Here is a 24246-nt window from a genome sequence, read left to right as displayed (position 1 = left end):
ACAGGATCAGGCTGTGATTCAGGATCAGACTGCTTGTCAGTTTTTACTTTTTGCAGAGTTGGAGTGTTTCAGTTGCAAATCTCATCTTTTGATGGGCAGTCACCCATATATTCAATGTGTTGGGTTTTTTGAAATGAAATCAGTGCAACAATTTTTTTTTTTCTGTCTGATTTCTTTGATTTAAAAATCTCTTGGGAATTCAGTAGTTTCTAATGAGAAACAAAAGTTGTTAGACCTGCATGTTGAAAGTTTTCTCCCCTATACAACAATTAAAAAAAAAAAATGCATGCAGGTTGTTTTACTTTATTTAGCTTGTAAATGTGATTTTTTGACACTGCATGTAGGTTGTTCTTCCAACAACCAACTTCCAAACTATTGTCTATTTCAATAATGCACAAATACCAGCAAATGGAGCTTTTTCTGTAGCGGTTCAGAATTTCACTTCTATTGAAAAGTGGACTATGTGTAAAATATTCATCATGAGTGCATGTTTAAAAAAGAATCTATTGTATTGTTAAATATTCTAGTAGGCTGCTAACCAAAATAAAAAAAAAAAAATGCTGGCAATTGTGAATATCCAGTATCCAAGATTCCTCTTAGGAGTGGCTGGATTCTCCAGTGCTCCACTGCTTTGTGCGACTCTTTGATCTGTAGCATTCAGTACTGCTTTCCTCTGTTGTAAATGCAAATGTGAGATAAATGCAGGAGGTGCTATTCAGTCACGGTGTCGGAGGAAAGGGAATTGTTTTTCATAAACACTCTGCAGTGAGTAAGAGATGATCTGCTTAGCGAAGTTTCTGGGTTTACATCCACTGTGGATGAATTGGTGCGGAGCCAGTCAGATTTCTTTCGGCAAGCTGGTCTCTGGATTTTATTAAGGCTTCCCCTTACTGAAAAAGTCCATTTTTCTTCTTGTAGGATGCCCCTTTTATTTTGGAGGATACTGACACTTGTAGACAAATTATTTTTCCTCTCTGGTATCTCACTTCATCTTTGAAGCAAAAATTCAGAAGTCTAGCTGGCAATCAAGCAGCGTATCTGTCTGCTGTAAATCTAAGCCTTGGTTATTTCACTGATCAGCATCAGTGGTCTATGTTCTGAGCTGGGGAGCTTTGGTTTTGTGTATCTCTGAGGATAATATGTTATGTACTCCTTTAATTTGTGCAGTATGTAAAGACAGTAATACTTGCAAGGAAAATTGTGTCTGGATGAAACTAACTGGAAAGTGATCTAAAGGTTATTTTTAAAAAGTGCTAGTGGAAAAACAGAATCTGAAAGGAAACAGCTTTTTTCACCAACTCTCTATTGCCACAAAAATATAATGCTACAATATAAGAATGCAATAATTTCACATAGCTTTTTTTTTGTGTGTGTGTGAAGAAATATGCGCAATTCAATTTCATTACCCATTCTGCTGCTTATTTAATTTGAAGGCGCTAACTCCTTTGTGACTAGGCGAGCAGTGAAGTGACTTCTGATGATTTTGCCAGCATGCATATGTTGTGTAGAGGCACAGAAAAATAATCATCCCCTTCTAGCTGGTGATATTATCTTGGCAACGTCCCTAATATGTATGAAGCTATGCCAATGTAAAAGTGCCACCAGCTCCATCAGTTTAGCCGCAGCCATTTGGGGAGATGACACAAGGGTGGTGGGAGAGTGTTTCCTTTGGCTGGTGAGGTCAGGAAGAGGCTGATGCTGTCAGCATTGGCATGGGCACCACCACTGCAGCATACCCAGTTTGTGTTTGACACCATACACATCATGTCACATCTGTAGTTGCTCCAGCCTGCCCAGCTGGCTAGTGCCTTCACAAGGGGCAGGGGCAGCATTGCTCTGCCTGCCCAGCATCTTCCCTGGGGTGGATGTTGGAGGTAGGGGTGGGTTGGGATCCACATCTGTTTCCAGCATCAGAAAGAAAAGAAACCTTACGTATGGCAATGGGACTGAGAGAGCGGTGGCTGGAGCATCGTTGGCTGCCACGTGATTTGCGGCTGAGGGCAGCAGCTCGCTTGAAAACCAGAGGCGTGAGCCAATTTGGCAAGGTGTCAAAAAGGAGCTGGGCCATGGTGCTCAGCAGGCAGGCAGCTTTGTCCCTAGAGGTAATGTCCCTAAATGAGGTAGTCCTGTGGACAAATATTTTGGGCCTGACTTTGAAAAAGCCACGTTGCTGCTAGTTTTGCTGCTTCCAAAGGGTACATTACCCAACAAAGGACCAACCTCTTTGAACCTGGTGAAAGAAGTACAGCAAGTAAAAGCGAGGCAAAGGAATAAACTCAGACTGGCAGAGGAAAAGGCTTTCCTTTGTAAAATATGAAGGCCTGGCTACTCGCCCAGATAGACTGCATAAAGTAAGGTAAAAGTTGTATAAAGGTTGCAGGAATGGCAGTCCCAGTAGACTTTATTGAGTCTGCTCAATAAAACTGAGTGCACATGAAGAAGTAAGTATGGAATTTGGCACGAGGAGCTACTCTTTGTGTCCTAATCCATGCTAGAGGAACGTGGTACAAAATAGCTGACGTCAATAGAAAGACTCCCTCTGCTTCTGTAGGCTGTAGAACAGACCCTTATCTTTTCTCTATTATCTTAATGCTGGCAGGATGACTAATACTGACAGATATCCTGGTGCTGACAGTGACAGCTTAAATCTGTCCTGGAGAATTGAACAGAGTATTTCTTTCTACATCTCTGTAGGGTTTTCATGAGTTGTAGCCCATAACTACAACAAGCGGGAGGATGAATAAAACTGAAATGAAGAAATAGACCTAAAATGTAGTCAACGGATGTATGAGTGAAAAAAAGAGGACTGGAAGAGAGACACGTATTTTGGCTATAGCTGTTGACCACAATAGCTGAGAAATAAGGCCCTGTGTGGTTGTGAATTCCTGCAAATTGATGGATTATAGTGATGTCAGTTTGTTCAGGAGAGAATGTATTTCTGTATTACTAAAATATTTTCAATGATCCAGTGCTGTCAACTTAAAGCACTCAAGAACTGTATGTCGGGTCATTACTGGGAACTCTGCTTTTTCATTCTGAATTTTTAAGACTTGTTTCTTTTTATTGTCTGTGTGTGAGCAAGGACAGCACTTCAATATGTTCCATGAACAATAAAGCTGTAGTTCTTGTGCCTGTTCAGAAAATCCTAATGGTATAAAAATCTCACTTAGCACAGATGCACAAAGATGTTTTCAAGGAGAGGGGAGAGAAAGAAAGAAAGAAAGAAAGAAAGAAAGAAAGAAAGAAAGAAAGAAAGAAAGAAAGAACTTGTAAGAGATACTAAGAAGGTTTGTGAAATGGAGTAGGGCATAATCAAAGAAAATCCTAATTCTAAGTCATTATAAAGAACTTGATGAAGTTACTGAAGAATCTTAATAAAGATACAAGTAAGATAATCTTAGAAGCTAATACATTTTTTGTTTACCTTTAAAATTGAACTGCTTTATCATTCAGTCCAAAGTCTGAATGACAGCTGGTTGATGGCAGAACAGGAAAATAAATCTGTGAATCCTGTTCTTATAAATTTTTCCCATAAAAAGCACAGTTGGTTGCAGTTACTTTCCAAAGATTAAAGGGACAAGAAGTTTTCTCTCGTTCTGTTAATACCTTTGGGGGCTTTCTAATTAATCTATTTATCTGCTTCTCATTCTAAAGATACCTGGCTTTGATTCCCACAAAAGAACAACTCAGAAACTACATGCTCTTTTTTATTTTTTATTTATTCTCCAAAGAAATTTCACTATGATCTTTTGCAATTGCCACATACTGTATCTTGGCACAGAATAGTACCTCTGCTTATGGTTTGCATCATTAAATATCAGATTGGCTGCTCATTGTGTTTATAGGATACAACAAGAAATAGCCTGCTAAATCTGGCTGGTTAGTAAAACTGGTGTTCATTCAAACACTGTGCTACCATGTTTCCACATCATAAAGAGAACAAAATCTCATAAAACTAATAAGCTGTAAAATAGAATTAAAGTCAGTGGCAAAAGATATGCCCAAATGTAGTAAATAAATTATAGACTTCAGAAAAGTTATTCTTAAAAACAATCCCCAAAACAAAGTAGACCAGAAATGCAATCTGTGAAACTGCTTTGAAGTTTGTTTTGTTTTTTTAACAAAGGAGGGGGGAATAGCATGCCAAGTATACACAATATTAATAATAGCAATCCTGATGGCTTATCTGTAGATCTCAGTGGCGTACTTTTGGAACTTAGGTGAGTGTTATCATCTCCACCTTTGGATGAGGAAGCTGGGTTACTGTAAGAATAAATTTTCAACACAGAACACAAAGCAGTGCTGACTCCAATTCCCACTCCAATTCCCAGCTTTAATTATTTTTCTCTGAGCTTCATTTGTTTCTCTTCATTATACAGAACTTGTTCTTTCAGCACAAGGTAATTTGGATAGCATTGAATGTAGATTAGATCCATATATTAATACTTATGAAACTGATTAATTCTAAAATTGTTCTGATAGATTAGCTCCTTCCCATCACTGGACGGGAGGCTGCCTACATCCTTAATTCAGCTTGGTGTGTCATTTTTTTAATATTTTATTGCTCAGTATACTGCAGAAAGGAAAAGGATGTCCCTGGTGCTTTTTTGGCATGGTTCCAGATATTCTATGTAATTCCCATCAGGCATATCACTTGTGGGATCAAGAATTTCCACTGTCCTTTTCAATATCCACGTGATGCTGCTGAGATAAATCAGGAGAAGCCTGTTATCAGCAGTGCAGAGATGACATCCCGTTCTGCATCTCCTTCTGAGACAAGAGGCATAAAAGCTGTCCCTGAGTGCCTGGCTAAAATCATACTGCGTGTTAGTTAAATAGAGATGACACTAAATGCAGGAATGAAATCCACTGAAAAAGTACCAATTTCCATCATGTCTTGTGCAATACGTTTATATAGAGCTTTAGAACAGAAAACTCTAAAATATTTTAATGTGTCCAATATGCTGCACTGCTGGGTGCACACCCCATTTTATTGCTCCTTGCTCCAGGGCCTTCATTCCAGGTCAGATTCAGTGTCTTCCTGCTAACCTTTGAAAGTCACTTGTGTTTGGTATTTTAAAAGAGAGCTCTCTCTGAATGGTGATCACCCCTGGTAGCAGCTATGTTCGTCGAGGATTTATTCTTCCAGTGACAGGTACATACAAGCAGTAGACAAACATTGAGTAACTGGGGCTGTGGCTTTGGCCTTTGGTATTGGGACGGGGCAGAAAGGTCTGATTTCCTTCAGAGACACACCGTGCATCTTTCCTGCTACACATCTGTACAAACACAGCAAGGAACTGGAACAGAAGGAGAGAAGAGATGAGGGTAACGTGGAAAGGAGGAGAAAAAGGCTTGAAGGAAGGGGAGAGAAAGGAACTGTGGTTTGAAAGAAAAGTGTAGTCTACCCTGCTAACTCAGGAAAGCGGAGAAACTCAGACTGACACCCTAGTGAGACCTCAATCACGAAGCCATCACGAAGTACTAGGGCAGTGTAACATTGAGAGTTTAATAAGCTTAATGAAGGGGGTGGATAAGATTTCCCTCATATAGTTTTTGGTGTGTCCTCTGGGAAGTGTCTGCTCATACATTACTGCTTTGATAAATATATACCCGAGGTACCAATACATTACCTCTGATAGGGGATGAATGCAGGCAGTGGTGAAGCTGGAAAGATTTGAGGGTACCAAGCCAATGGCTGGCAGAGCAGAAGAACTGAAAATGTCCACCTCAAACCTCAAGCATAGTAAGGGGCGAAGAGTAAGGCTTTACAACTGAATTGCTCCCTCCTCATTCTTTCCCTGCTACTCTCCTGGAGGCTTGGGCCTGTTTTGGGGTTGTGTCCAGTGTGAGACTGCCTTAGCGCACTGACGCACAGGCTGCCCTCAGAGCTGTCCACTTCCTAAGTCATTATCTTCCGGTAATTTGGTTTTCTCTATCAGTCCGAGCTTCTAGCATGCCTGCTCAGATCCCCATCATTTCAAGATGGGTCATATAATGCAAAGCATATTCAGAATACAGCTATCAGGAACATCTGAGTCATAATTTAATTCCATGGCTGCATCTTTGCCCCTATTCCTCTCTCCTAATCAAATGTAAGCTTTCTGATGTCATCATTCAGCTCTGCACAAGTTTAACTATTTATTGAGCTTTTGATGGCTTCTTGCTGACAGGCTGTGATGTCCTTGAAGGCTATCCAAAGGCTCCTCATTATGAGTTTTAAAGTCACCACTTTGCCTTCCTGTTTCATGACAAGGTGAGACCCCCAGGTGTGCTGCCCATGGAGGTAACCCGTAGTTATGTTTAGGTAACTTAGCAAAGGTGTGGACTTGTTCTTGCTGGGAACACGTTCTCACTTCCAAGGTATCAGTACTAGATTCTTAATTTTATGTGGTATTAAAAGGAAGACTGACCTTGCCAATTCATATTGCCATTCTCTAAAACATATACCACGCACTCTTTAGTTCCTTTCTTCTTATGTGAGGACCTAAATACTGAAAAAGTTATAATTAATTGTGTTTTCCTTTTTATCCCTCAAGAAACAAAATAGTGCCCAATGCGATGTACGTATACAAGGAGTAAAAAAAAATGCCCCCTGATATTTGCAGTAGACTTTTCTCCATCGCAAATGTGCCATTGGACGTTAAATCAACTAAGGAAAGCAGCTTAACTCGTCTTTATCTTAAGCAACTTCAGCAGTTTTTCAGAGAGCCACCTGTAACTGTGTTTCAGCAGCTCTACATTCATGACCCCATGCAACCATACCAAGAGCTAAATAGATCCTACTTACTAGCAATTAAAGTGATTTAATTTAAAATACAATGACAGATGCATAATGGGTTAATTACAAAATAAGTAATTAGCAAATAGGATGGAAAAGGTTAAAAGGTTGTGGACTTTTGTTCTTTGCTTGGGAGAGATAGCGAAATCATCAGCGATTAAACTTTTTCTTTTAATTTCTGGGACTGATTCTGCTATTGTTAGCTGCAAATGAGGCAGCAAACAAGAAGATAGGTTTAAAAAATCACTGTTTTATCAGACATACTGAAAGGCCATTGTTAACACTGGGGCTGTGTGGTTTGTTTCCAGTCTGCACCCAAAAGTAGGCTTGTATCCATAACGCTTCTACGTTGTGCTAAGATATATGCCTTTTCAGAGATGAAGAGATGAAGTAGCAATAGTAGTAGTAGTCCTCTCTGCTATGCGTACTGGGTCCCAATGAGGTCAGGAAAAACAGTTTGAAGAGTGGTTGAGATTAGAGCACGCCTCTTAGGAAAACTCTGCCTAAATTAAATGAGTGAATTATTTAGTTGGAAATATGCCATAATGTGTTTGTTCTCAGAAAGTGAGGCTAAAAAGGGATAGGACTTTGAACAGGGTAACTTCTGACCTGTGAAAATCCTCAGCTGAAATCCAGTTAACTTCATGCAATGCTGCACCCTGCTAGAGAGGGTGAAAGCAATTTTCTGTTAAAATCAGCAAAATAAGAGCTTTTACTTCATTTTCGCAAGTATCATTCTTTCTCTCCATGACTCCCATCTGCCCAAAACCATAAGCAAATGGGCATTTAGATAGTTTTAATACATTCATATTTTATGACCACCAGCTTATTGCCAGGTAACTTGAAACTCTTTATTTATCTATAATAATTATAAAATATATTTATGTATGTATAAAACATGTGTTTTGTATTTTGAAATTTCAGAGGGAATGTTTGCAGAAAGGTTTCTCCAACTTGAGCCTAATTGTTACTGAAGTCATTGAATTTTTCTTTTGAAAAATAAGCTTTTGGGTAAACCTCAGAAATAGCAATATGGGCTTCTCCATTTCAAAATATCAATTAAAACCAGGCAGGAATACTTTTTAAATATAGCTGCCCTCTAACCTAATTACATGTCCACCAGTAACCATTAGCATAATTTAACTGAATTTCCCATAAGTCACATTCTTCCATCATCCCATGTTGTCTTTTGAACATGGTCATCATGTGCTCGCTTTCCTGTCACTTGGCCAAGCCATAGTTAACTCTGAACTGATATATGTCAGTCCAGTCCCATAATCATTTAACTGTACTTGTCTGTCCTTCCTCTTCTGTAATTGATGCTTCTTTGTATCTCCTCTTTTCCCTTGTGCTGCCCTACTGCTTGACATAAGGCCTGCACGTTCACATCCAGAAAGGTGCTGTCCTCTTTGGGTGCATAACATTCTTCCAACTTCTTTTTAACGCACTTTTCTTTTGAGCTGCTTCTTCAGTGGTAGATGAACACTCCGGGACCACCCATTTGACTTGAGAAACTGGGAAACAATCTGAGCAGATTTTTAGCTCATCTGTATCTCCCTACAATTGATTAGGGATATGCATTTCAAAAAACATCTGACTTCTTGTTTGCATCCGTTACCTTAATTTTGTTGAAAATAAGCGTCTTTATATTTTTTCCCCAGTTATAATTGAATTTAAGTTATGCATTTCAGGTCTGGAATCTTTGCTGAACATTTCAGAATTTGATGGTTTTGCAATTTGGCTATCAGTTTTTAGGACGAATAGATTCAGGTTTGGAAACTCATCAAGTCACGCAACATGCAAAACTCATGAGCCTAAATCCATAGCTGTAACCGCATCTCTTGTTTTCTTTTCCAAGGGTTTCTGCAAACTTCTCTATATTTGCAGCCTGTAACTCAAGGACTGCAATATAGGCAACGATTTTTCATTATTAAGAATTTCTTTTTGAAACCAAGTGGGGAACCTCTAAAGCTCTGGTTAAGAAAAAGCAGAAAGCCTAAAGCTGCATTAATTCTGCTGTTCATATCTGAACCCCTGAAAATAGCTCAGACAAATGCCAGTACCAATCTTTAGGGTAATGCTTATCTCCATCCAGGAGAGTGACATTTCTAGTTTGGAATATATTTGTTTCTCCTTCACTGATTTGTTTTGTTTTGTTTTTGTTTTAGGCACTGCACATATATGATGCATTGACAAATTTTGTTTTTGTTAGCAAGATTCATACATGTACCTCCTCTCCTGACATTTAGAAATCATCTTTCTTAATTCATATTAAATTGAGAGTGGAAAATCACCAGTTTCAATAGAAGTCTTTGAAATTTAGTATCTTTGGTCTTATCTTCAGTTAATCAGTTGTAGAGATTTACTGGGTAACTCAAGACAACCATCTAATACACGCTTCACAATGAGTAATAGGAGAAATTAGCATCAAAGATAAACTGTCCCTTGTTGAAATTTCAGTGAGAGCTAATGTTTCCTGAGTTGACAGAACAAAACAGAAAAACAAGAAAAGTTTTACGTCAAAGCTGTTGTCTGAATGAAACTCCCATACACAGGACAATGAACATGTAAGGCATGAAGTGTCTCAAAGGCTCTTCAAAAAATACAGGAATAATCACTTAAATATGAGGCTTTTTATGCAATCCCTTTTACTTTTCTGTCCTCATTAGCCCTGCAAGATCCTTGCTCAATTGGATATTTAAGCAAGTGTGTAGAGGTCTTTCTGAATTAAGGCTAAATCTCCAACGATAAACATCTCCCAGTGTACAGTTACAGATCAGCTACTCTTTTGTAAATCTGTTATAGCTTTCACTGCAACGCGTCATGTTAAAAAAAGTCCCACAGAGAGAATATTTGGCATTAATTCTCCAAATATCCTATTTATTTTTTTTAAACTTCAATATGATAGGCACCGAGGTATGAAGTTTTCATCACCCCCACTGCAAACAACAGCAAAAGCGAGTGGAGGGGGTTTGTGCTGTCTGTAACTCCTCTGTGCTGTAGGAGGACGTTCATGCAGCTTGCAAGACTCCTTGATCAGTGGCAACCTCATAGGAGACGCAGCTCCTGTGAAAGGAGCTAAATTTTGAGAGGTGGTTTGTGAAAGCAAAACAGTGGTTATCAAAGCAGTGGCTAAGCAGAGCTGCCTCTGGTTCTGTGCTCCTCTTATGCCCTCCTGTGTACACATTCAGTAGGCCAAAGTGAAGTGCTAGGTACTTCTGTGCTTGCTGACATTTCTGCAATGGCTCGAAGTAAAGCAAAGAGGAAGCAATGTTGCACTGCTCTGACACAGTATTGAGCTGAACATAAGCAGGTATCTTAGGGTGCATGCATCGTAGGGCCAGTCAACAGCTCCATCCTATGATGATCAATTATAAGTGCTTGGGGATATTTTGTGAGTGAGATAACATTTTGTTTCTAGAAATGGCAGCTGAAAGAGAGATCACTAACTCAGTTTTCTGCTTGATGGTGGTTTAAAGGTAAGGTTGCAGTCTTCCCCTGCATATTTTTCATCATTCTTATGTGCCTGCGTTTCTGGTGTGGTCAGACTACTGGAGAACTGACTGAAATGCTAAATACTAACCCTGTTGCGCAGCCTTTTCTTTAATGGCCAAAATAAAACCAATTATTATATTTTCCATTAGTTTATAAAAGAATACATTGCCCGGGATATAATAAAACATATTTTATGTTTCTGGTGGAAACATAAAAATGACTTTTATCTTGCTGCAGTGCAGTGCAGCATTTTGTGCTGCTGTTGGGACACCTCCATTTGCTGCAGGTGATGTTCAGCACAATGGCTTTGTTATTCAGCCTGTCCTGCAAACAGTATGCCAGAACTGAAGTCTCACTGGTGTAGGACTACAAGAGTAATTATTTCATCTATCTGCATTAACGTTGTTCACCCTGCAGTTCTGCTTGTTGAAACCCAAGTGCTTTCAAAAACCTGTAAAGCAGTGAGGCTACAATTATAACTTATCAGACTCATTGTCTGCATATAATAATTTTCTGGCCTTTATGCTGTAAAATAGCTGCCGAAGCCTGCACACTGTTGAGCACATATCATATTGTGGTCAGATCCTGACTGATGCAGAGTTTTTATAATCTTGGCTTTCTAGTGCTCAGCAATTTTTAGAGTGCTTAAGAAGCAAGTTAAAATAGAAAATTCTTAGCTGAAAGGTAAAAAATCAGTAACAGCTCTGGGTGAGAAAGAAAAATAAGATTACATGGAACTACTGAATGATCATATCAGAAAACTTAGTAACTCCTTGCCTTTTTGATAAAGCCTTTGAGGATAGACTGCAAATGTTTATACGGATAATGCACTTAATTTTTGATTTTGTACTTTATTGCACTTTTTTAAATATCCTTGTGTCTTGAACTAGGCTAGCAATAAAAAGCATGAATAAAAGTCTGCTTCTGAACTTGTGTCTACAAGCCAGTTCTGATGGATACATTTCATTAAATTCATCTCTAAGACTATAGATTTTTATTCTTTTATATGATGCACAGTTGTTTGGTGTATTTTACAAATGAAAAGATACTGCTTGCTCATACAGGTATTATGTACCATAAGCCACCGCCTAGTGTGTTCTCCACTGAATATGTATCAGTACAAAATTCTGCTCCAAAAATATGAATTTTGCTTTCATGCTGAAAACAAATTGAAAAGTTCAGTTTGTCACCAATACAGCCTATAGACTACCTTGTCATTTTTCCTGAGGTTGTTAGTTCAGATTTTTCACTAAAAATTAAGTTGAAGCAAGAGCAGCTTTCATGGAGGGAGTTTGCAGAACAAAAAGTACAGATGACACATCCAGTAATTCAGCACCACAAAGCCAAGATAGTCCCCAAGAAAAACAAGAGAGCCATAACTCATTCCAGGGCAGAGTAGGAGGGGATGGCATCCCAGCGCACTCAGTCTGATGGCGCTGGAGCTTTCCTCCATGCTTCCTGAGCATGTTACAAAACTGCTTCTTGGAAAAGGTGTATGAGAGAAAATGCTGAAAAGGCAAAGGCTGGGGTCAGCATGGAGGTGACTGGGCTCAGGGCTTATTCAAGTGGATTTTCTGCTCAGAGGTACAAGAGCACATCCCCATGAAGGCTATGACCATATGACTCATAAAGGTCAGGATCCTAAATCCCAAAATGTTGACTGGTTACTGTCTTTGACTATTACTCGTGTTATTACTTACATATCTGAGATTTAGCAAGAATTTTGTTCTCTCCCTGCTGGCTGGCTTTCAGATGATTTTTCCCTTAAGTAAGGCATGTACTGCGTGATCAGCCTGATGCCCTCAAATGCCGTACTAGTGTCACCTCATGCATTCATGAGCTGACTTCTAAAAAAAAATCAAGAGATGAACATAACAGAATTAAAGACCTACATTTGTTTTTCTCTCTATTTTTTTTGAACATCTGGGGGAGATCCACCTGCCTGTAATTTGATTTCAGCTAAGGCCTCCAGGTGCACCTTCAGATTCAAGAGTCAATCAAAGATGTTTTCAGAAAAACATGAATGTCCAACGAGAAGGGATTAGAATTTGCTTATTCAGCACTTTTTTTTTCTCTCTCTCTAGTTGTCACTATTTGTTATTCTGTTTGCTGTATTCTTAGTCTCTGCTTCCCTCACCATCTCCCATTTCCTCATAGTCTTCTAGCCATAATATGTAAATGCAGCATGTGTTCTCCTATGTAATGTCTGGAAAAAAAACATGTGGAGAGGAAGTCTGAGGCTTGCCAAGAAGTGCATGGTTCATGTTGTGGACAGGAGTCAGGATTCAAACCAGAGAATTGCCATGCCACTGGCCTAGCAGAGAGCGGTAGCCTCTATCGACAGCTGAAGCAAAGGGGCAGGGATGAAAAGATCCTCAAGCCAGAGCAGCACAACTCTTTTGTGTACTCTTAGGTTAATGCAATGCATTTGTACGAAGGAGGAGACACCTGGTGAGAGTGGGAGAACACTTAACCACAGTGATTAATGTTAATTGGTTAATCACCTTTCATTATGGGAGAAGAAAGTAAGCACAATAATTGGCAATACGACTTGACATCTTTGCTGGATTGAAGGCCAAAGGCTGAGAATGAATTTCAAATATGACCTTTTCAGGCCAGGGGAAGATTAAGATCTCAAAGATGGGTCTTTTGGTTATGATCTGTGACAAAATAGGAACATTCTTTTCTTAGTACAGGGCTGTATGTCGGAAGCACAACTCGGTCAAGAATGGAATGATTGTTTTGCTACTACTATTTGAGGTATCCAGTGTGAATGTGAGAACTGCCTTGATAAATAAGAAGAAAACTGGGGCTGAACTCCAGTGATGGAGAGGGAGCACACTGCCCAGCTGCTGCTGTCCGGCAGGGAGATCACGCGGGATGCTGAGACAAGCTCAGGACTTAGTCCTGCATGCTCAGGGCTTGTGACTCAGAGCCATGAGACCTTGGCTAGCTTGTTGTGGGCAAACAAGTGCTCAACACATAAAAGATAATCTAATGTACACTGCTCATTGTGGTGTTTATCAAAGCTTAAACACAAAAACTCTGTCACTTCTGGCAAGAGAGAAACTTAATCTGCAAAGTCTGTGAAGACTCCCAGAAATGATTGGCCTGATGTGATAGAGGCCTCGCCGGTGACTCATCTGACTCCTTCCCAGTCCTGTCTGGTCACAGACTTTTTAGTTGTAGACTCTGAAAAAGAATTTGATTTCTACCACCACCACCCACATCTATGCCTTCAAGGGGAAACTGCTATAATTAATGTAGATACTGCCTACTCTTCTTGCTCGGGTAAAGTAGTACACCATGCTGGGCACTCAGAAGACAGTCCAAGTTCTGGATACAAAAATGGATAAATAGTTTACAGAATAATAGGCAAATACATTAAATAATAGTCAATGTTTCTACCGATCTGCCACCTTCCTTTAAAGGAAAACTAGGAAATTACTTCTGGCATATGAAGTGCGGGATAAAAGCATACTTTTGAAAGCATTTCCAATACATTTGCAAAGTTTATTAAAATCACCGTCAGGTACAAAGCAGGTATTACAAGTGGGCTCTTTCACTATGTTTACTTTGGCAGTTGCTGAATTGACCTAGTGGAGATCTGCTTGCTCAGGGTGCTGCTAGATACACACAGTACCACCATAACCAGTTCCACTAAATTCGTTTTCTAGACACAGATGGGAGGAGAAAAAGAGGATCTACGCTCTCTGTTTCGAGCCGTGGGACACAGGAAGACTGTGCCAAAGCCAGATATGTCGGTATAATGCTTTAAACAAAAGACTATATTTTCCTACAGTTATTTCATAATTAGTTTTTTTACACAAGTGACAACTGCCTTCATGCCAAATCCTGGTCTCATCAGGAAAAATGGCAAAACTCCCAGGATGGCTAGAATTTTTCTCTTTATACAAAATTCATTGAGGAACTTTACATTTCTCATTTTTTTCCCTCACATTTTTAATAGATTGGCACAAAAACAATAATTTTACAATTAGTAACTAATTATTTACAGGAGGGGCAGAATTTTTCTTTAAAACAGTCAATTGTTTACTTCAAGAGCGCTTGTGTGTCACTGAGTCACCAAACCACAATTAAATTCTGGGAAATGGCTTATTGTTGAGGTTCTTGGGGTCCCATGACATGGTGGGGTGGGTCAGATTCTGGTTATAATTGGGGGCCTGATCTAAATTTGTATCCTCTTTACTCTTTTGATTGACAGACTGTAAAGGATTATGAAGTTCCACAAGATGTCAGTAGCAAAAGAAAAATCTTGTTGCCTCTGGTTGTGTTGTTTGTACATGGCAAATATCAAGCAGAGTATTTGCTTTTCCCCTAAGAGTTTAAGGAGATGCTGTCTTTTCTGAGACGAGCCCAGACAGAGACTTGAGTAGTTTGCTTGGAAGGAAAGACAAGGCGATAAAAATACATTATAGCGTGTATGCTGGAAGATATTTTAGCAGTTTCTGCTGTAAAACTTTCAGTAGGTTTTACTTTTCACTTGCGTTACAAATAGAGTAAACAATAAGGTTTGTATGTTGTGGGGTTTTTTACCTTTTTTTTTTTTTTTTTTTTTTTTTTTTTTAAAGGCGTGAAGCAATGCTGAATGTTGGAGTAGCAATTAATTTAGCCTAAAGATTTACCAGATCTGCCTGGTTAATGTCACGAGGCATAAAGTGATGGAAGAGATGGGGAATAAATCACGGGGAAGATAACAGAGCTGTTAATTCAGAAGGTCGAGATTTGCATGGGAAGGGAAAAAATAAAAAATAAATTAAAAAACGGAGAGAGGAGGGGCTGCTCAGTGAGGGTTTCGGAGCAGGGGGCGAAGCCGGAGCCCCCGCCGGCCCGGAGGGGTCCCCTGCTCCCGCGGGGCCGCCAGAGGGAGCCGCCGCGCCGCGCCTCGCGGCCGGGCCGGCTCCGGAGGGGCCGGGGGTGGCTGTGGGGGCCGGCGGTGGGAGGGCAGGCGGGCAGGGCACGGCTCTCCCCGGCTCCTGGCCCCGCAGGGCCGGGTAGCCGGCCGCCGGCTGTCCCCTGGGGCGAGGAGAGGGGCGAGGAGTGCCCGGGGTGTGAGGGGCAGGGGCCGCCCCTCGAGCCCCTGGAGGCGTGGAGGGCGCCCCGCCGCCATTTCGTGGGGCTGCTCCCGGCGCTGCCTCAGGTGCCCGGGGCGCGGCCGAGCGCCCTCCCGGCGGGGCTCGCTGTTGTGCTCCCGCCGGGCTGCAGGGGGTCGATGAGCTGAGGTGAAACTGCCAGGCTGCGTCCCAGATACATTAATTATATGGTACATGCGGTCGCTGGCGCTCACCTGCTTTCTAATTCTGGTTTTCGTAGTTTGTGCCGAAGTAGAGCAGATGCGCCCGATGTCCTTTCGGCCAGCTGTTGGGGGAAGATATTTATTTCAAGGACGAGGAAGGGAAACGCTCCTGGTGTGAAGAGACAGTGGCTGAGAGGAAATATGGACTGGGCTGTGGTGCTGAATGTACAGGGAGAAATAAAGAACTGAAAGAAGACAGTCTGTTAAAATGTTCAGAGCAATCAAAGAGATTCTTCCTACCCTATAAAATGTCAGTTCCATGCTAACGTGAAAAGATACAGGTTTCCTCACGTTTGTGATCAAAAGAGGATGACTTGTTTTACAATGCCATCAGCAGGGTCAGCTGTAGGCGCAGAATTTCTTGTTTAAAAATTCTAATTAGCTTTTGTCTCTGTACTGGAGCAGTACCTGGAGGGTTGTGTCTGCTGGGGTGGGATTTGTCTGTCCTAAAACCACAGAGAGAGCTGGGATCATCAAACTGGATTCTGTATTTTGGGCTGAGATGCCCAAATGAGGGCAAGCTGCCTGTGAAACCTCTCTGAAAAGCGGTACAGCTACTGTAAATAACACCTACTGCTGAATGAAGCTGCTGCAACTGGTATCAGTGGTTTTCAGTGCACACAATACATGTATGGACACAAGAAAGAGGACAATCTAAATATTAAATCCACAAATTTAGGACAGCAAATCTAGGTCCTCACAGCTACAGTTATCTCTAATAAAATAGAAGATGCCATTGTTCAAAAGCTAAGCTAAAAGTTCAAAAAGTGAAGTACATATAAGTTATCTTTCTACCAAATGAGTAAAATGACTACTGGGTGTCTCAAAACTTTGTAAAAGTTAATAGGCTTTCAAATGATTGTAGAAGAATCAGTGTAACTGTAGGCAGAGAATTTCTAATTCCTTTGAATCCCCTGTTGTTACTGAAGCTGAAAATAATCCGCTTGTATCATTAAAAACTGTAAGAGAAAAGAATTTGTTCCTGAAGTTCCATATTAAAGGAACTTCTAAAAAAAAAATAGGGAAAAGTGTTCCACAGAGTGGGCAGAAGCACTTTTTTTCTGCAGCTGTCAGCTTTTTGACCTTGTTCTCAAAGCCCCGTTACCCTCAGCTCCTCCAGTCCACCAGGTTTTGGACCCTGGGCTTGGATTCATTGCTTCATGCAGTTTAGCAAGGTGCATTGAATTTAATATGGCTCTGATAAGCCAGTAAACATGAACCCCATGGTACTCAAGATCCAAAATGTTCCATCCTGTTTAAATGTTACTGGTGTTCTACAGATTTGCATTTATGGATGTATTACATGTGGGATTTTTTCCTTTTCTTGGCAGGTGACATTGGTGACAGAAGAAGAACAAGAATGATTACATATCTATAACTCCCAGCAGTATGTCAGGTAATCATATTCCATAAGAGCATCTATGCAATAATTTTTGCTTTGCTGGAGTGGTTATTATTCAATATTGACTGCAAAATAGTGCCTTCACAAGTTCTGAACACATTGCTGGAAATTTAAGTCTTTCCTCTACCCAGAGCATAGAGATTGGGACACAGTAATCTCCAACAACTTTTCCCTGAAGCTCTCATCCTATTTGGTTTTCCTTCAGAAAGCAAGTTAAATTTTGTTGTATGCACACATTTGAACTTCAGCTTTTCTGCTGAAGCTGCTAGTACAGTGGCAGTTTCTGCTGAGTAGGTTGGTTTGAGTTATTTTGTAATGTGGCTGTATCTTCTGGGGTTCAACGTGAGACAGTCAAATTCATTTTACGTAGATTACAAAGTACTCTTTAGATAATAATTGACCAGGTCTGCAGGTGGACTGAAGATCCAGACTGAAATGGCCATTAACCATTTTAGGTCTCCTTCACCACCTTATCCCTGTCAGTTGTAAAGTATTTGAAGGCTATACATGAATTAGCTTTGTCAAAAAATACATATATTATAAGCCAAGAACAGGATGTCTACAAAAAAGCAGTTATGACACGGAAATCGTATAGAGAGGTTCAGACTTCCAGAACATGTTTTAGTATTCATATAAGAAAAGAAAATGTTCTGCTGATACTGTTTTTGTCAATGGTGTTTATCTCTTGAAATATGCATAAAGGGGACCTTTTAAAAGCCTGCTTGTAAAATGCAGCATGTTCTACGTAGAGAAAATCGTAACAAACAAGACTGAATTCCTGGTGTTTTGCTTAAGGAACAGTTTATTTTTACTGGCTGAGCAGATGAAATATCCTTTCCGTTCCCATTCTTTTTTTATTGACCAGCAAATGATAAAAGCTGTATTAAACAACAGGGTTGGTCTTTTAAGCTTTGAGTCCTTAGATATGAGATGGAGAGTAAAATTTATGGGGAAAAACAAAATATTAGTAAATACATAATAAAATGAATTATTTGGGGAAAAAAATGCAAAGAGGTGATATTTGACTTCTGTTTTTATGGCTTCTTTACTGTTGTTTGAAGCAGAAGTTAGGTGCAAATAAATATAAGATGGAGGCAGATGACATTGAGGCTTTTGGTGGAATAAAGTTACCTGAACCTTGATAGGTGTGCCAGGCTCTGGATTAGTATCACACCATGTGAGGGTTGGGAGGAAATTGCTATCCTCATTGCCAGGGCCCACTGCAGGGTTTTTAACATCGCTGTGCAGTCAGTCTAGGCGTGATAATTTCATTTAGGAAACAATTATTTCTGGAAGAATTTGCAGCATTGACATGTAACAGTCTCTCCAGATCTCTCATGTGCTTTCGTCTCATTTTATAACTGTTTTTTGACCTTTTAGTACAGGGCATAATTTTGCTATGGCTTTGGAGGGAATGATTAGTAGCTTGTGCTGTGTGATGGCAGGAGATGGGGATGGAAATGCAGTGCACCTACTCTATCTTCACTTACCTGTTTGGGATGTAGCTTCCTGTGGAGTGGGGTTTTATGGTGAATTCCCGCTAGCATGTTAACCAGACCTGTCCTCTGGACTTTACCCGAGCAGTGAAGCTCTGTTAAGCTCACTGAAATACAGACACTAACTGGAAGAGCCTACATTTTTGGCATTGCATTAGAAAGAAGTGGGCAGATCAAATATGTGCAAAGAAAATAATCACAGTGTGAAAAAAATAAAGGTTCATTGGAGAAGATGGCTGTTGGTACAGCTGCAGATGTCCAGCACTTTCCATTACGAGCAGTTTATATTTTCTGTTTCTCATTATACGAATGAAATTTCCTACATGAGTGTGAATATGAAAAGAAGCACGGTTGAAATAAAAAATCTTTCAAACTATAAAAACTGCATAAATACTACAATCCAGAGCCAGACAGGGCTCCTTCCCTAATGAATGAGAATGAAAGCTTAGATTCCGTTACTGAGTTACTGGAATAAGAGAGCAGAATTGCATCCAAAACCAAACCAGTTGCCTAAAATAATAGGCTGTAGTATTCTGATTTTTGACACATAATTGCTCTGCCCATGCTCCATTTTTTATTGCAGTAAGAATTTTTCTCTTGGTAGGCACTGCCCAAAAGCCTCCATTTTCTTGTGCAATCTACAGAACTTTTTCTGACTGAAGATTGTGTAATATGGCCCTTGGTAGTAAAGCTAGCCTCTACTACATTTTGCAGTTGCCATAGGAAAAATATTTTGTGTATTTTGACATCTCAGCTTTTGACGTCTCATGTATCAGTGGCACATCTCTGTATTTGTGTGTACTTAGAGCTTTAAAGAAGGAGAGAGTTCAAGTTTTCCACAATTGTTTGGGGAACTTCAAAGTTATGGAAAACATAGAAGGATTTCAGAAGTGTAGAAGCCCCTACTTTTCAAGTGCATGAAATGAAAAATAAAAAGCAAAAGGAATGCACAAGGTGTATTTTTTCATGCAGAGAGATAACCTGAAAAATAAATACTGAGTTAATGAAGTCCAAATTATGCATGCTTTTTCTTAGAATGTAACCAAAACAGAGTTCACATAGAAGTGCAGGTGGAGTTAATGAGCACCTAATATTGTGTACCCAATCACATTACAAGCTGACAAGTGAAAAGTGCAACCTACAGGTTTTGTAAACATTGCGCCTGTCAGTATAAAGTTGCCTAACAGTTTTATACACGTAACACCTAATCCTTATGATGGCCAAACACTGAGATAAAACTATCATTCTGTAGGCAAAGAGCTGGACGTAATACATGTCTTGCAGTTTGGGCACTAAGTCCAAGATGGACACAGTCAGTTCTCATAATCATGGAATATCCCAAGTCGGAAGGGATCTGTAAGGATCATCGAGTGCAACTCCTGGCACCGCACAGGTCTACCCAAAATTTTAGACCATGTGACTAAGCGCATAGTACAGTCACTTTTTAACAGGCTTGGTGCAGTGACTAGTTCCCTGGGGAGCCTGTTCCAGTGTGCGACCACCCTCCTCTCAGTGAAGAACCTCTTGCTGACGTCCAGCCTAAACCTTCCCTGCCTCAGCTTAACACCGTTCCCGTGGGTCCTATCACTGGTGATTACGGAGAATAGGTCAGCACCTGCCTCTGCACTCCCCCGCGCGAGGAAGTTGTACGCTGCAATGAGGTCCCCCCTCAGGCTCCCCTTCCCCAGGCTGAAGAGGCCCAGTGACCTCAGCCGCTCCTCATACGGCTTCCCCTCTAGGCCCTTCACCATCTTCGTCGCCCTCCTCTCGACACTCTCGAGCAGTTTAATGTCCTTCTTGTACTGTGGTGCCCAGAACTTCATGCAGTACTCGAAGTGAGGCCGCTCCAGCGCAGAGTAGAGCGGGACAATCACTTCCCTCGACCGACCAGCAATGCCGTGCTTGATGCACCCCAGGGTATGGTTGGCCCTCCTGGCTGCCAGGGCACACTTCTGGCTCATGTTCAACTTGCTGTCAACCACCGGCCCCGGATCCCTCTCTGCGGGGCTGCTCTCCAGCATCTCGTCACCCAGTCGGTACGTATAGCCAGGGTCGCCCCGTCCCAGGTGCAGGACCCGGCACTTGCTCTTGTTAATCTTCCTGCGGTTGGTGATCGCCCAGCTCTCCAATCTGCCCAGATCTCTCTGCAAGGCCTTTCCACCCTCATCTGAGTCTACAACTCCTCCAAGTTTGGTGCCGTCAGCAAATTTGCTCAAAACACCTTCTAGTCCTACCTCTAAATCGTTTATAAAAACATTGAAGAGGACCGGCCCTACAAATGGAGCCTTGAGGGACCCCACTAGTGACCATGCGCCAGCCTGATGTGGCGCCATTTACCACAAGCCCTTGAGCCCTGCCTGTCAGCCACTTGCTCACCCACCGTATGATGTGTTTGTTAAGTTGTATGCTGGACATTTTGTCCAGTAGGATCCCACGGGAAACCGTGTCAAAAGCTTTGCTCAGGTCCAAAAAGATCACGTCAGTTGGTTTCCCTTGATCAACTAGATGGGTGATCTTATCATAAAAGGAAATCAAATTCGTTAAACTGGAGCTTGGAGTATCCCTGAAATAAAACATTTTTCAAATGAGTTGTCACACATACAAATGTAAGAAAGCAAATCTGAAAGTTTAGCTTTCTTGTTTTGAAACCTGATTTCTTTGAATGTTCATAGTCTTTTGTGAGAAATGCTGTAGCAAATCTGATGCTTTTAAAGAACATCAGTAATGCATTTGGAGAATGAAAAGTTGTTTTATTTTGTTTTTTAATGGAAGTAACTGGAAAATGCCTGCCTGAATAGTAGCACTCCCATAGTTCATCGGCAGCTTTACAGTTGACACCAGTAATTACTGTCGACTGAGTAACACATGGAAAATAGTTGTATTTAAAAATCAGTCCTGTTTCAGCATTAACTACAATTCTTTCTGCCATATATTTATACAATAAAATAGAAAATTTTTAAAGTTAGTAATATTTTCTCTTTTGGAAGATGCAGTAGTTTCAGATAACTATGCGGTATAGTTCATAACAAAGTTCTTGCTGTCTAAACACTCCAGTGAAGCTTCTGGCTTTGGTATCATTATTTACTTCCAGTAATCTAACTCTGGAGGCAGCTTTTTGTGCATTTTCTCCCAAGATGCATGGCAAGCCCCGAGACAGATCTCTCTCTTACTTCATTTACTGGAGTGAGAACTAAAGAGGGAATTCAAGAACGTGGTCTAAAAATCAGAAAACAGTATTTGTATAATACAGTAACTCAGTTTCATTTCCCCTTCATGGTAGATACAGATGGAATGCAGGGAGCACAGCAGTGGTCTCAGTGAAGTCAGCAGCAGCTCTTTCACTTACTTCAGTAAGGCCAGGATTTACCTCTGATTTTACTTGGAGTGTGTTTGGTTTCATAATTGACCCAGACATTGATCTTCTGCTCTCAAACATTCACATTGTTCTATTTGGTAATGACTGTAAAGTTAGATCAAGATAGGAATTATGATAAAATAAAGTGCTTACATTAGGGAATATCATATAAATGTCATAAATGCATGTTCTCAATGAGTGGAATGTAATATGCAGCATTTCTTGTAACAGGTCCCTCATTTGGAGAAGAAAATTAACCAGCTTTTATGCAAACAAATCCATCTGAAAGCCAGTATCTGATGTTGTATGTAGTTTCCAAGAACTGGGAGAATAGGGTAGGAAAGACACCCCCTTTTCTTCATGAGTCTTTTCACTGAATGCTAATTAGCCTGTAAACTTGCTGTTAATTCAGAGGGACGGTAGTTTATTGTGTAACATTAGTTGAGAAATTATTTCTTCTCAACTTCTATAATCATTTTCCTAGGATAATTTAATTTCACAGAAGTGACTGTCTGACACTTCTTTTTTTCCACCAGACCGTGATAAAATCCGACTTACTCAAGTGTATTATTTCTTTTAGTAATGGACTTTTTAGAAGGACAGTAAATACTTTAATATAAGGTTTTGTTATGCCAGGATTCAGCAGCTTTGTAATGAGCTTTTGGGGATTTTCAAAAGGTTAACAAGATTTATATTGTGGGATGTTTTTGCATGAAGCTATGAATCATTCCATGATGGCTCTTATTACTTAGGAGCATATTTTTGAATATGCAGTTAAAAATATCACACTTAGTAAGTTCTAGGTTACAGACATTCTGGCTTAATTTTACCTTTTTTTTTTTTTTCTTTTTCATTTTAATCATTAATGTTTTAAGTGCTTTTAAAAAGTACTATATAAATACAAAAGTTTCAAAAGGCAAGTAGTCTATAACATTTTGCAATGTTTCATGCAATTCTCTAATGTGTTAGGGTTTTCTTTCCCATCATGGGGAAAAAAGGCTCTTGAAAGAGGTTTTTTGTTGTTCTTTTGTGTGTGTGGTTTGGGTTGGTTGGTTTTGTTGTTGTTTTGGGAAAATGTGAAGATCTTACCTCTGTGTGTTTCTAAAGGTGTTTAAGTTTCATACTCACAGCTCATGGATACCTGCTGTATTTCCCAGGTTAGATGCACTTATTTTTCAAAAAATACAGGTCTGGTTAAATTTCACAATGAACAGAGAAAACAAACATGTATTTATTTTAGCTTTGCAACATCTGCTAGCCATTTTCTTAAGTATGTTTTTTTTTTTTTTTTTTTTTTTTTTTTTGTGGTAGCGATGATATTTTCTCCCTTTCCATGTTTTCAATAATTCAGCAGTATACTTAGTCCATTTTTATAATAATTTTATTTAAACCAGAGGTGTTTCTTTTTTTTGTTAGCTCATCTTTCTGAATTTATTTCTGATGGGATCAGAAGATGAAGTGTTTGAAATTTAGACTGCATAACACTGTCTGTGTTACACTGCTACCTGCAGTTAGAGGGAGTACATAGTGTCAGTATAAAATATACTTGTTAACTTTGCAGAAAAAAAAAAAAAAAGCTGAAATAGTTAATCATAAAAAGAAAAAATCTTCGTGTTTTGTTTTGTTTTTCTAAGTCTCCTCCACTAGCCTATGAACCAGAACACTTTCCTTTGCTGTGCTTGCTACCGGAGCAGCAGACTGGCATTTTATGTTCTTCATAAGCCTGACCCCAGACTGCTGCTCAGTTCTTTTGCTTACATGTCAGACGAGTGAGCTCACGCTACTTGTCCTCCATACGTAGCTCTGTATGTAGAGAGGACTTGTTGTTTTTTGTGCCAAATGTAAAGCTGCTGCTGAACCATGGGGGAGCTACTACCCAATCAGATGTTCACTGGTTATTTCCACATAAACAAAATACCTTTTACAGTCTCTAAATGCATTTCTGATGTTGTTCTTTAAAAACATCGGATTTGCTATGGTGTTTATCATAATGGAAGACAAACATTTAAGGAAATGTTTAAAGAAATCATGTTTCAAAACAGAAAGGCCAAACTTACAGATTTGCTCTGTGTATATGATCACTTGTCTGAAAACTATTTATTTTAGGTCTGTCCCGAGCTTCAGTTTATTTCGCATTTTAAAGAATTCTCAGGTTCCAGTTCCCCTTTCTTGCAGAAGACATCTTTGATTGCATTATTTAGACAAACTTTGGAGGTTTTGTTGTTTTTGTTTTTATTAGTTTTTGTTGTTTTGTTTCTTCATTTGTTTTTGGTTTTGCTATGTATTTATCAAGACTGCTGGTTGTGGTATCTCTGTTTTCACCTGACAATTGCTCAAACCCTGGTCCTTGAACAGGAGGTCTTATTTCAAGATGTAGAGCCTCTTCCAGCAATTCTAAAA

General features: G+C 40.0%; 1 protein-coding gene across 3 annotated transcripts in view; it reads left to right on the top strand.

The window, feature by feature from the left end:
• THRB (thyroid hormone receptor beta) overlaps positions 1-24246 on the top strand; it is a 107033-nt gene that overhangs the window by 42063 nt on the left and 40724 nt on the right. For all 3 annotated transcript variants that reach the window (XM_032182003.1, XM_032182004.1, XM_032182005.1), the window contains exon 2: positions 16925-16989. In XM_032182003.1, the coding sequence (XP_032037894.1) occupies positions 16983-16989 (7 nt within the window). In that variant the 5' untranslated portion in view covers positions 16925-16982. The remainder of the gene's footprint in view (positions 1-16924; positions 16990-24246) is intronic.

This window comes from Aythya fuligula, chromosome 2, assembly GCF_009819795.1.
Source record: "Aythya fuligula isolate bAytFul2 chromosome 2, bAytFul2.pri, whole genome shotgun sequence".
In the NCBI taxonomy this organism is placed as follows: domain Eukaryota; kingdom Metazoa; phylum Chordata; class Aves; order Anseriformes; family Anatidae; genus Aythya; species Aythya fuligula.
This window is presented reverse-complemented; position numbering and strand designations above follow the sequence as displayed.